Source organism: Chiloscyllium punctatum, chromosome 8 (assembly GCF_047496795.1).
Source record: "Chiloscyllium punctatum isolate Juve2018m chromosome 8, sChiPun1.3, whole genome shotgun sequence".
NCBI lineage: Eukaryota > Metazoa > Chordata > Chondrichthyes > Orectolobiformes > Hemiscylliidae > Chiloscyllium > Chiloscyllium punctatum.
This window is the reverse complement of record NC_092746.1, coordinates 25,047,566-25,060,342: the sequence shown is the minus strand read 5'-3', so window position 1 is coordinate 25,060,342 and position 12,777 is coordinate 25,047,566. Positions and strand designations below refer to the sequence as shown.

Sequence of the window (12,777 nt, the reverse complement as noted above, 5' to 3'; positions counted from 1 at the left end):
TCTTGCCTTAGGAACTTAGTGCAATGGAAACAGCCCTGTCTAATAAAGGACATATACTACAGTATCCAAAAAAGTGATTGGTGAAATTACATATACTGAAGTAAAACGGGCTTTTTGAAAAACAGCCCCAGCCTATCCCTATAGCTCAAACCCTCCAATGCTGGCAACATCTTTGTAAATCTTTCCTGAATCTTTTCAAGTTTCACAACATCCTTCCAATAGGAGAGAGATCAGAATTGCACACAGTATTCCAAAAGTGACCTAACCAAAGTCCTGTATAGCAGCAAAATGAACTCCCAACTCCTATACCCAAAGCTCTCAGCAATAAAGGATTGCATACCAAACGCCTTCTTCACTATCCTTTCTATCTGCAATTCCACTTGCAAGGAGCTATGAACCAGCACTCCAAGACCTCTTTGTTCAGCAATACTCCCCAGGACCTTAGCATTAAGTGTGTAAGCCCTGCCCTGATTTGCCTTTCCAAAATGCAGCACATCACATTTATTTAAATTAAATTCCATCTGCCACTCCTCAGCACATTGGCCTATCTGATCTAAGTCCTATTGTATTCTGAGGTAACCATCTTCATTGTCCACTACACCTCTAATTTTGGTATCATCTGCAAATTTACTAACTGATGAAGGGTTTATGCCTGAAACATCGATTCTCCTGCTGTTCGGATGCTGCCTGACCTGATGTGCTTTTCCAGCACCACACTCGCAATCTGATCTCCGGCATCAGCAGTCCTCACTTTTTCCTAGTTGATTTCAACCCGACTGCGAAGCATATTCCAAGGATGCCATTCCTAATGAAGGGCTTATGCCCGAAACGTCGATTCTCCTCCTTCTCAGGTGCTGCCTGACCCGCTGTGCTTTTCCAGCACCGCATTCTCAACTCTCTTGCTAATCTCTGGATCTCATTTGTTTAGTAATGACTTCACTGAAATTCACAGTTGTAGTTTGTGAATGCAAAAGGAGATAATTTATCTGTTTCTGTGAAGATCTAATGTTATCTTAAATTTGACAGGTGACTTTCTGAACAAGGATCTATCATTGCAACATCAACAGCCAAGGAGTGATCTGTCTGGATATCCTGAAGGATAACTGGAGCCCAGCACTGACCATCTCCAAGGTTCTTCTGTCAATTTGTTCTCTTCTAACAGATTGCAATCCTGGTAAGAGGAATTATGGTCCTTCATTTATTACACTTTATTACACCTCCCACATCATCATCGCGACATGGCATAGCGGCCTCCCATAGCATCATCCCAGCCTGACACCGCAGTCTCCCATTGCATCATCCCAACCTGGCGCAGCAGCCTCCCATAGCATCATCCGGGCCTGGCGGAGCAGCCTCCTATAGCATGATCCCAGCCTGGTGCAGCTACCTCCCAAAACATCATCCAGACCTGGTGCAGCAGCCTCACATAGCATCATCCCGACCTGACACAGCAGCCTCCAATAGAATCATCCCAGTCAGGCGCAGCAGCCTCCCATTGCATCATCCCAGCCTGGCACAGCGACCTTCCATAACATCATCCCAGTCTGACACAGGAGCCTCCCATAGAGTCATCCCAGCCAGATGCAGCGGCCTTCCATAGCACCATCCTGACCTGGCGCAGCGGCCTCCCATAGCATCATCTCAACCTAACACAGGAGCCTCCCATAGCATCACCCCAGCCTGGCGCAGCGGCCTCCCACATCATCATCTCGACATGGCATAGCGGCCTCCCATAGCATCATCCCAACCTGACACAGGAGCCTCCCAAAGCATCTTCCCAGCCTGGCGCAGCGGCCTCCCATAGCATCATCCCAGTCTGGCTCAGCGGCCTCCCATAGCATCATCCCAACCTGACACAGGAGCCTCCCAAAGCATCATCCCAGCCTGGCACAGCGGCCTCCTAAAGCATCATCCCAACCTGGCGCAGCAGCCTTACCACAGCATCATCCCAACCTGACAGAGCGGCTGACCATAGCATCATCCCAGCCTGGCACAGCAACCTCCCTTAGCATCAGACCAGCCTGGCGCAGCAGCCTCCCATCACATGATCCCGGCCTGGTGCAGCGGCCTCCCATAACATCAACCAGAACTGGTGCAGCAGCCTCCCATAGCATCATCCCAGCCTGGTGTAGGAGCCACCCATAGCATCATCCAGACCTGGCACAGCAGCCTCCCTTAGCATCACCACAGCCTGGCGCAGCAGTCTTCCATAGTATGATCCCGGCCTGGTGCATTGCCCACCCATAACATCATCCAGACCTTGTGCAGCAGCCTCCCATTGCATCATCCTAAGATGGCACAGAAGCCTCCCATAGCATCTTCCCAACCTAGCGCAGCAGCCTACCATACCACCATCCCAGCCTGACACAGTAGCCTCCCTTAGCATCACCCCAGCCATGCACAGCAGCCTCAGCATCATGCTGGCGGGGCGCAGCAGCCTCCCTCAGCATCAACCCAGTCTGACACAGTGGCCTCCCATAGCATCATCCTGACCTGACGCAGGAGCCTCCCATAGCATCATCCCAGCCTGGCACAGCGGCCTCCCATAGCATCATCCCGACCTGGCGCAGTGGCCTCCCATAGCATCATCCCGACCTGGCGCAGCAGCCTACCATACCATCATCCCAGCCTGGCATAGCGGACTCCTAAAGCATCATCCCAACCTGGAGCAGCAGCCTTACCACAGCATCATCCCAACCTGACAGAGCAGCTGACCATAGCATCATCCCAGCCTGACACAGCGGCCTCCCATTGCATCATCCTAGTCTGACAGAGTGGCTGACCATAGCAGCATCCAAGTCTGGCACAGCAGCCTCCCATAGCATAATCCCGACCTGGCACAGCAGCCTCCCATAGCATCATCCAGACCTGGTGCAGCAGCCTCCCATAGCATGATCCCAGCCTGGTGCAGCGGCCTCCCATAACATCATCCAGACCTGCTGCAGCAGCTTCCCATAGCACCATCCCAGCCTGGTACAGTAGCCTCCCATAACATCATCCCAGCCTGACAGAGCGGCTGACCATATCACCATCCCAGCCTGACACAGCAGCTTCCCTTAGCATCACCCCAGCCACGCACAGCAGCCTCCCATAGCATCTTGCTGGCCTGGCGCAGCAGCCTCCCTCAGCATCATCCCGGTCTGACACAGTGGCCTCCCATAGCATCAACCTGACCTGATGCAGGAGCCTTCCACAGCATCATCCCAGCCTGGCTCAGCAGCTGAACAGAGCATCATCCTGACCTGACACAGGAGCCACCCATAGTATCATCCCAGCCTGACACAGCAGCCTCCAATGCCTTCATCCCAGCCTGGCACAGGAACCTCCCTTAGCATCATCTCAGTCTGGCACAGCAGCCTCCCATGGTATCACCCCAGCCTGGCGTAGCGGCCTCCCATAGTATCATTCCAGCCTGGCACAGCAGCCTCCCATAGTACCATCTCAGCCTGACACAGGAGCCTCCCATATCATCTTCCCAGCCTGACACAGCAGCCTCCCATAGCATCACCCTAGCCTGACACAGCAGCCTCCAATAGCATCATCCCAGCCTGACACAGCAGCCTCCCATAGCATCATCCGGGTCTGGCATAGCAGCCTCCTATAGCATGATCCCAGCCTGGTGTAGCTGCCTCCCAAAACATCATCCAGACCTGGTGCAGCAGCCTCGCATACCATCATCCCGACCTGACACAGCGGCCTTCCATAGCATCATCCTGACCTGGTGCAACAGGCTCCCTCAGCATCATCCTGGTCTGACACAGTGGCCTCCCATAGCATCATCCCAACCTGACACAGGAGCCTTCCATAGCATCACCCCAGCCAGATGCAGCGGCCTCCCATAGCATCATCCTGACCTGGTGCAGCGGCTGAACATAGCATCATCCTGACCTGACAAAGTAGCCACCCTTAGTATCAACTCAGCCTGACACAGCGGCCTCCCATAGCATCATCCCAGCCTGGCACAGGAGCCTCCTGTAGCATTATCCCAGCCTGGCGCAGTGGCCTCCCACATCATCATCTCGACATGGCATAGCGGCCTCCCATAGCATCATCCTGACCTGGCGCAGTGGACTCCCATTGCATCATCCCAACCTGACACAGGAGTCTCCCAAAGCATCTTCCCAGCCTGGCGCAGTGGCCTCCCATAGCATCATCCCAACCTGACACAGGAGCCTTCCATAGCATCACCCCAGCCAGATGCAGCGGCCTCCCATAGCATCATCCTGACCTGGTGCAGTGGACTCCCATAGCATCATCCCAAACTGGTGCAGCGGCTGAACATAGCATCATCCTGACCTGACACAGAAGCCACCCATAGTATCATCCCAGCCTGGCGTATCAGGCTCCCATAGCATCATCCAGACCTGGCACAGCTTCCTCCCTTAGCATCACCCCAGCCTAGCGCAGCAGCCTCCCATAACATTATCCAGACCTGGTACAGCGGCTTCCCATAGCACCATCCCAGGCTGGCACAGGAGTCTCCCATAGCATCATCCAAGCCTGTCACAGCGGCCTCCCATAGCATCATCCAAGCCTGTCACAGCGGCCTCCCATAGCATCATCCCAGCCTGGCACAGCGGCCTCCCATAACATCATTCCAACCTGGTGCTGGTGCAGCAGCCTCCCATAGCATCATCCCAGCCTGACAGAGAGGCTGACCATAGCATCATCCCAGCCTGACAGAGCGGCCTCCCATAGCATCATCCCAACCTGGCACAGCGGCCTCCCATAGCATCATCCCAGCCAGGCACAGCTGCCTCCCTTAGCATCACCCCAGCCTAGCGTAGCAGCCTCATATAGCATGATCACGGCCTGTCACAGCGGCCTCCCATAGCATCATCCCAACCTGGTGCAGCAGCCTCCCATAGCATCATCCCGACCTGACACAGCAGCCTCCCATAGCAACATCCCAGCCTGACTCAGCAGCCTCCCATAGCATCATCTCAGCCTGGCACAGCGGCTTCCCATAGCATCATCCCAACCTGACACAGTGGCTTCCCATAGGATCATCTCAGCCTGGCACAGCGGCTTCCCATAGCATCATCCCAACCTGACACAGTGGCTTCCCATAGCATCATCCCAGCCTGGGTCAGCAGCCTCCCTCAGCATCATCCCAGCCTGGCACAGCTGCCTCCTATAGCATGATCCCGGCCTGGTGCAGCGGCCTCCCATAGCATCATCCAGACCTGGCACAGGTGCCTCCCTTAGCATCACTACAGCCTGGCGCAGCAGCCACCCATAGCATGATCCCAGCCTGGTGCAGCGGCCTCCCATAACAACATCCAGACCTGCTGCAGCAGCTTCCCAGAGCATCATCCCGACCTGGCACAGCAGCCTCCCATAGCACCATCCCAGCCTGGTACAGAGGCCTCCTATAACATCATCCCAGCCTGACAGAGCGGCTGACCATATCACCATCCCAGCCTGACACAGCAGCTTCCCTTAGCATCACCCCAGCCACGCACAGCAGCCTCCCATAGCATCATGCTGGCCTGGCGCAGCAGCCTCCCATAGCATCATCCCGGTCTGACACAGTGGCCTCCCATAGCATCATCCTGACCTGACGCAGGAGCCTTCCACAGCATCATCCGAGCCTGGCTCAGCAGCTGAACAGAGCATCATCCTGACCTGACACAGGAGCCACCATAGTATCATCCCAGCCTGACACAGCAGCCCCCAATGCCATCATCACAGCCTGGCACAGGAACCTCCCTTAGCATCATCCCAGTCTGGCACAGCAGCCTCCCATAGTATCACCCCAGCCTGGCGCAGCGGCCTCCCATAGTATCATTCCAGCCTGGCACAGCAGCCTCCCATAGTATCATCCCAGCCTGACACAGGACCCTCTCATAGCATCTTCGCAGCCTGACACAGGAGCCTCCCATTGCATCATCCCAGCCTGACACAGCAGCCTCCCATAGCATCAATCGGGTCTGGCATAGCAGCCTCCTATAGCATCACCCCAGCCAGGCACAGCTGCCTCCCTTAGCATCACCCCAGCCTAGCGTAGCAGCCTCGTATAGCATGATCACGGCCTGTCACAGCGGCCTCCCATAGCATCATCCCGACCTGACACAGCAGCCTTCCATAGCATCATCCTGACCTGGCGCAGCGGGCTCCCTCAGCATCATCCCAGTCTGACACAGTGGCCTCCATTAGCATCATCCCAGCCAGATGCAGCAGCCTCCCATAGCACCGTCCCGACCTGGCGCAGCGGCCTCCCATAGCACCGTCCCGACCTGGCGCAGCGGCCTCCCATAGCATCATCCCAAACTAACACAGGACCCTCCCATAGCATCACCCCAGCCTGGCGCAGCGGCCTCCCACATCATCATCTCGACATGGCATAGCGGCCTCCCATAGCATCATCCTGACCTGGCGCAGTGGCCTCCAATAGCATCATCACAGCCTGGCTCAGTGGCTGAACATAGCATCATCCTGACCTGACACAGGAGCCACCCATAGTGTCATCCCAGCCTGGATCAGAAGCCTCCCATAGCGTCATCCAGACCTGGCACAGCATCCTCCCTTAGCATCACCCCAGCCTAGCGCAGCAGCCTCCCATAACATTATCCAGACCTGGTACAGCAGCTTCCCATAGCACCATCCCAGGCTGGCACAGGAGTCTCCCATAGCATCATCCAAGCCTGTCACAGCGGCCTCCCATAGTATCATCCCAGCCTGGCACAGCGGCCTCCCATAGTATCATCCCAGCCTGGCACAGCGGCCTCCCATAGTATCATCCCAGCCTGGCACAGCGGCCTCCAATAGCATCATCCCGACATGGCGCAGCAGCCTCCCATCGCATCATCCCAGCCTGGCTCAGCAGCCTCCCTTAGCATCACCCCAGCCTTGTGCAGCGGCCTACCATAACATCATCCAGACCTGGTACAGCGGCGTCCCATAGCACCATCCCAGGCTGGCACAGGAGTCTCCCATAGCATCATCCAAGCCTGTCACAGCGGCCTCCCATAGCATCATCCCAACCTGGTGCTGGTGCAGCAGCCTCCCATAGCATCATCCCAGCCTGACAGAGAGACTGACCATAGCATCATCCCAGCCTGACACAACAGCCTCCCATAGCATCATCCCAACCTGGTGCAGATGCCTCCCATAGCATCATCCCAACCTGACACAGGTGCCTCCCATAGCATCCTCCCAGCCTGGCACAGCAGCCTCCCATAGCATCATCCCAGCCTGACGCATCGGACTCCTCTTGCATCATCCAAACCTGGCGCAGCAGCCTACCATAACATCATCCCAGCCTGGTGCAGCAGCCTCCCATAATATCATCCCAGCCTGGTGCAGCAGCCTCCCATAGCATGATCCTGGCCTGGTGCTGCGGCCTCCCATAACATCATCCAGACCTGGTGCAGCAGCCTCCCATAGCACCATCCTGACTTGGCGCAGCAGCCTCCCATAGCACCATCCTGACTTGGCGCAGCAGACTCCCATAGCACCATCCTGACTTGGTGCAGCAGCCTCCCATAGCACCATCCTGACCTGGCGCAGCAGCCTCCCATAACATCATCCTAGCCTGGTGCAGCAGCCTCCCATAGCAACATCCCAGCGTGACACAGCGGCCTCCCATAGCATCATCCCAACCTGGTGCAGCAGCCTCACATAGCATCATCCTGACCTGGCGCAGCAGCCTCCCTCAGCATCATCCCAGTCTGACACAGGAGCCTCCCATAGCATCATCCTGACCTGGCGCAGCGGCCTCCCATAGCATCATCTCAACCTGGCACAGGAGTCTCCCAAAGCATCATCCCAGCCTGGCACAGTGACCTCCCATAGCATCATCCCAGCCTGGCTCAGCGGCTGAACGTAGCATCATCCTGACCTGACACAGGAGCCACCCATAGTATCATCCCAGCCTGACACAGCGGCCTCCCATAGCATCATCCCAGCCAGGCGCAGCAGCCTCCAATAGCATCATCCCAGCCTGGCTCAGTGGCTGAACATAGCATCACCATGACCTGACACAGGAGCCACCCATAGTGTCATCCCAGCCTGACACAGGAGCCTCCCATAGCATCATCCCAGCCTGGTGCAGAAGCCTCCCATTGCATCATCCCAGCCTGGCACAGCATCCTCCCTTAGCATCACCCCAGCCTAGTGCAGCAGCTTCCCATAACATTATCCAGACCTGGTGCAGCGGCCTCCCATAGCATCATCCCAGCCTGGCGCAGCAGCGTCCCTCAGCATGATCCTGGTCTGACGCAGTGGTCTCCCATAGCATCATCCCAGTCTGGCACAGCGGCCTCCCATAGTATCATCCCAGCCTGGCGCAGCAGCCTCCAATAGCATCATCCCAGCCTGGCTCAGCAGCCTCCCTTAGCATAACCCCAGCCTTGTGCAGCGGCCTACCATAACATCATCCAGACCTGGTACAGCGGCCTCCCATAGCACCATCCCAGGCTGGCACAGGAGTCTCCCATAGCATCATCCAAACCTGTCACAGCAGCCTCCCATAGCATCATCCCAACATGACACAGCTGCCTTCCATAGCATCATCCCAGCCTGGCACAGCAGCCTCCCATAGCATTATCCCAACCTGACACAGGTGCCTCCCATAGCATCCTCCCAGCCTGGCACAGCAGCCTCCTATACCATCATCTGGGTCTGGCATAGCAGCCTCCATAGCATCATCCCAGCCTGGCACAGTGGCCTCCAATAGTATCATCCTGGCCTGACGCAGCGGACTCCTATTGCATCATCCCAACCTGGCACAGCGGCCTTCCATAACATCATCCCAGCCTGGCGCAGCGGCTTCCCATAACATCACCCAGCCTGGTGCAGCAGCCTCCCATAGCAACATCCCAGCCTGACACAGCGGCCACCCATAGCATGATCCCGGCCTTGTGCTGCGGCCTCCCATAACATCATCCAGACCTGGTGCAGCAGCCTCCCATAGTATCATCCCAGCCTGTCACAGCAGCCTCCCATAGCACCATCCTGACTTGACGCAGCAGCCTCCCATAGCACCATCCTGACCTGGCACAGTGGCCTCCCATAGCATCATGCTGACCTGGCGCAGCAGCCTCCCATAGCATCATCCCAACCTGGCACAGTGGCCTCCCATAGCATCATGCTGACCTGGCGCAGCAGCCTCCCATAGCATCATCCCAGCCTGTCACAGCAGCCTCCCATAGCACCATCCTGACTTGACGCAGCAGCCTCCCATAGCACCATCCTGACTTGGCGCAGCAGCCTCCCATAGCATCATCCCAACCTGGCACAGTGGCCTCCCATAGCATCATCCTGACCTCGCGCAGCAGCCTCCCACAGCATGATCCCGGCCTGGTGCAGCGGCCTCCCATAGCATTATTCAGACCTGGCGCAGTGGCGTCCTATAGTATAATCCCAGCCAGGCACAGCAGCCTCACATAGCATCATCCCAGCCTGTCAGAGCAGCCTCTCATAGCATCATCTCACACTGGCACATCGGCTTCCCGTAGCATCATCCCAGCCTGTCAGAGCAGCCTCTCATAGCATCATCTCAGCCTGGCACAGCTGCTTCCCATACCATCATCCCAACCTGGCACAGCGGCTTCCCATAGCATCATCCCAGCCTGACTCAGCGGCTAATCATAGCATCATCCTGACCTGATACAGGACCCACCCATCATCCCAGCCTGGCTCAGCAGACCTCCCATAGCCTCACCCCAGCCTGGTGCAGCAGCCTCCCATAGCATCATTCCAACCTAGCGTAGCAGCCTCCCTTAGCATCACCCCAGCCTAGCGCAGCAGCCTCCCATAGCATCATCCCAGCGTGGCTCAGAGGCCACCCATAGCATCATCCCAACCTGACATAGGAGCCTCCCATAGCATCATCCCAGCCTGGCACAGCAGCCTTCCATAGCATCATCTCAGCCTGACACAGTGGCCTCCCATAGCATCATCCCAGCCTGACACAGGAGCCTCCCATAGCATCATTCCAACCTGACACAGGAGCCTCCCATAGCATCATCCCAGCCTGGCACAGGAGCCTCCCATAGTATTATCAAAGCCTGGCGCAGCAGCCACCCATAGCATCATCCCAGCCTGGCGCAGCAGCCTTCCATAGCATCATCCCAGCCGGGCGCAGTGGCCTTCCATAGCATCATTCCAGCTTGGCACAGTGGCCTCCCATACCACTATCCCAGCATGGCGCTGCAGCCTCCCGTAGCATCATGCTGACCTAGCACAGCAGCCTCTCTCAGCATCATCCCGGTCTGAAGCAGTGTCCTCCCATAGCATCATCTTGTCCTGACGCAGGAGCCTCCCATAGCAGCATCCTGACCTGGCGCAGTGGCCTCCCATAGCATCATCCCAGCCTGGTGCAGCAGTCTCCCATCACATCATCCCAGCCTGGCGCAGTGGCCTCCCATAGCATCATCCCAGCTTGGCACAGTGGCCTCCCATACCACCATCCCAGCATGGTGCTGCAGCCTCCCATAGCATCATGCTGACCTAGCGCAGCAGCCTCTCTCAGCATCATCCCGGTCTGATGCAGTGTCCTCCCATAGCAACATCCAGACCTGTCACAGCAGCCACCCATTGCATCATCCGGGCCTGACGCAGTGGCCTCCCATAGCATCATCCCAGCCTGGCTCAGTGGCCTCCAATAGCGTCATCCCAGCCTGGCGCAGCGGCCTCTCATAGCATCATCCCAACCTGACACAGGAGTCTCCCATAGCATCATCCAGACCTGGCACAGCAGCCTCCCATAGCATCATTCAGATCTAGCGTAGCGGCCTCCCATAGCATCATCCCAGCCTGGCTCAGCGGCCTCCAATAGCGTCATCCCAGCCTGGTGCAGCAGCCTCCTATAGCATCATTCCAGCCTGGTGTAGCGGCCTCCAATAGCATCATCCCAGCCTGGTGCGGCAGCATCCCATAGCGGCTTCCTGGCCTGGTGCAGCGGCCTCCCATAGGATCATCCCAGCCTGGCAAAGCAGCCTCCCATAGCATCATCCCAGCCTGGCTCAGCGGCCTCCAATAGCGTCATCCCAGCCTGGCGCAACGGCCTCCCATAGCATCATCCCAACCTGACACAGGAGTCTCCCATAGCGTCATCCAGACCTGGCACAGCAGCCTCCCTCAGCATCATCCCGGTCTGAAGCAGTGGCCTCCCATAGCATCATCTTGTCCTGACACAGGAGCCTCCCATCACATCATCCCAGCCTGGTGCAGCGGCCTCCCATAGCATCATCCCAGCCTGGTGCAGCAGCCTCCCATCACACCATCCCAGGCTGGCGCAGTGGCCTCCCAGAGCATCATCCCAGCTTGGCACAGTGGCCTCTCATACCACCATCCCAGCATGGCGCTGCAGCCTGCCATAGCATCATGCTGACCTAGCGCAGCAGCCTCTCTCAGCATCATCCCAGCCTGGAGCAGTGGCCTCCCATAGCAACATCCAGACCTGTCACAGCAGCCTCCCATTGCATCATCCGGGCCTGACGCAGCGGCCTCCAATAGCATCATCCCAGCCTGGCTCAGTGGCCTCCAATAGCATCATCCTGACCTGGCACAGCGGCCTCCCACAGCATCATCCCAACCTGACACAGGAGTCTCCCATAGCATCATCCAGACCTGGCACAGAACCACCCATAGCATCATTCAGATCTGGCGTAGCGGCCTCCCATAGCATCATCCCAGCCTGGCGCAGCGGCCTCCTATAGCATCATTCCAGCCTGGCGCAGCAGCCTCCCATAGTGGCTTCCTGGCCTGGTCCAGCGGCCTCTCATAGGATCATCCCAGCCTGGCTCAGCGGCCTCCCATAGTATCATCCCAGCCTGACACTGGAGCCCTCTGCAGCATCATTCCAGCCTGACACAGCAGCGTCCCATAGCATCATCCCAGCCTGACACAGGAGCCTCCTACAGCATCATTCCAGCCTGACACAGCGGCCTCCCATAGCATCATCCCAGCCTGACACAGCAGCCTCCCATAGCATCATTCCAGCCTGGCACAGCAGCCTCCCAAAGCATCATTCCAGCCTGTCACAGCAGCCTCCCATAGCATCATCCCAGCCTGATGCAGCGGCCTCCTATAGCATCATCCCACCCTGGCACAGCGGCCTCCCATAATATCATCTCAGCCTGTTGCAGCAGCCTCCCATAACATCATCCCAGCCTGACACAGGAGCCTCCTATAGCATCATCCCAGCCTGACACAGGAGCCTCCTATAGCATGATCCCACCCTGGCACAGTGGCCTCCCATAGTATCATCCCAGCCTGGTGCAGCAGCCTCCCATAGCATCATCCCAGTCTGGCGCAGCGGCCTCCCATAGCATCATCCCGACTTGGCGCAGCGGCCTCCCATAGCATCATCACAGCCTGAACAGAGCGGCCTCCCATAGCATCATCCTGACCTGGCACAGCGGCCTCCCCTTAGCATTATCCCAGCCTGGCGCAGCAGCCTTCTGTATCCCAGCTTGGCATAGCAACCTCCCAGCCTCCTCCAGTGTCCTCCCAGCATTGCCATGTAGACCTCCTGGTGTGTCATTGCAATCTCCTCCCGAATGGGCTTCCTGCACGATATGGTGACCTCCCGGTGTGGTGACCTTTTGGCCTCCTGTAGTGGGCCTCCTTCCATGGAGCCTCCCAGCGTCCCACAGTGGCCTTCCAGTGTGGCGTGTCACCGGCGTGGAGTGGAGCCATGGCTCTGCAGACTAGAAGCTGAATGCCAACATGGTCTGCTGTACTGAATTTCTTTCTGTAATGCTGGACAATTTATTTCTGTATTGTCTAAAATCTAACAAAAGAAGCTGCGTCGAAGTACTTTTGCAT

General features: G+C 57.2%; 1 protein-coding gene across 1 annotated transcript in view; it reads left to right on the top strand.

Moving 5' to 3' along the window:
- The window catches only part of LOC140480418 (ubiquitin-conjugating enzyme E2 E2-like), a 223,717-nt gene that overhangs the window by 198,686 nt on the left and 12,254 nt on the right, over positions 1-12,777 (top strand). Inside the window, 1 exon segment of the mRNA XM_072575254.1 lies at positions 1,025-1,174. Coding sequence (XP_072431355.1) covers positions 1,025-1,174 — 150 coding nt within the window.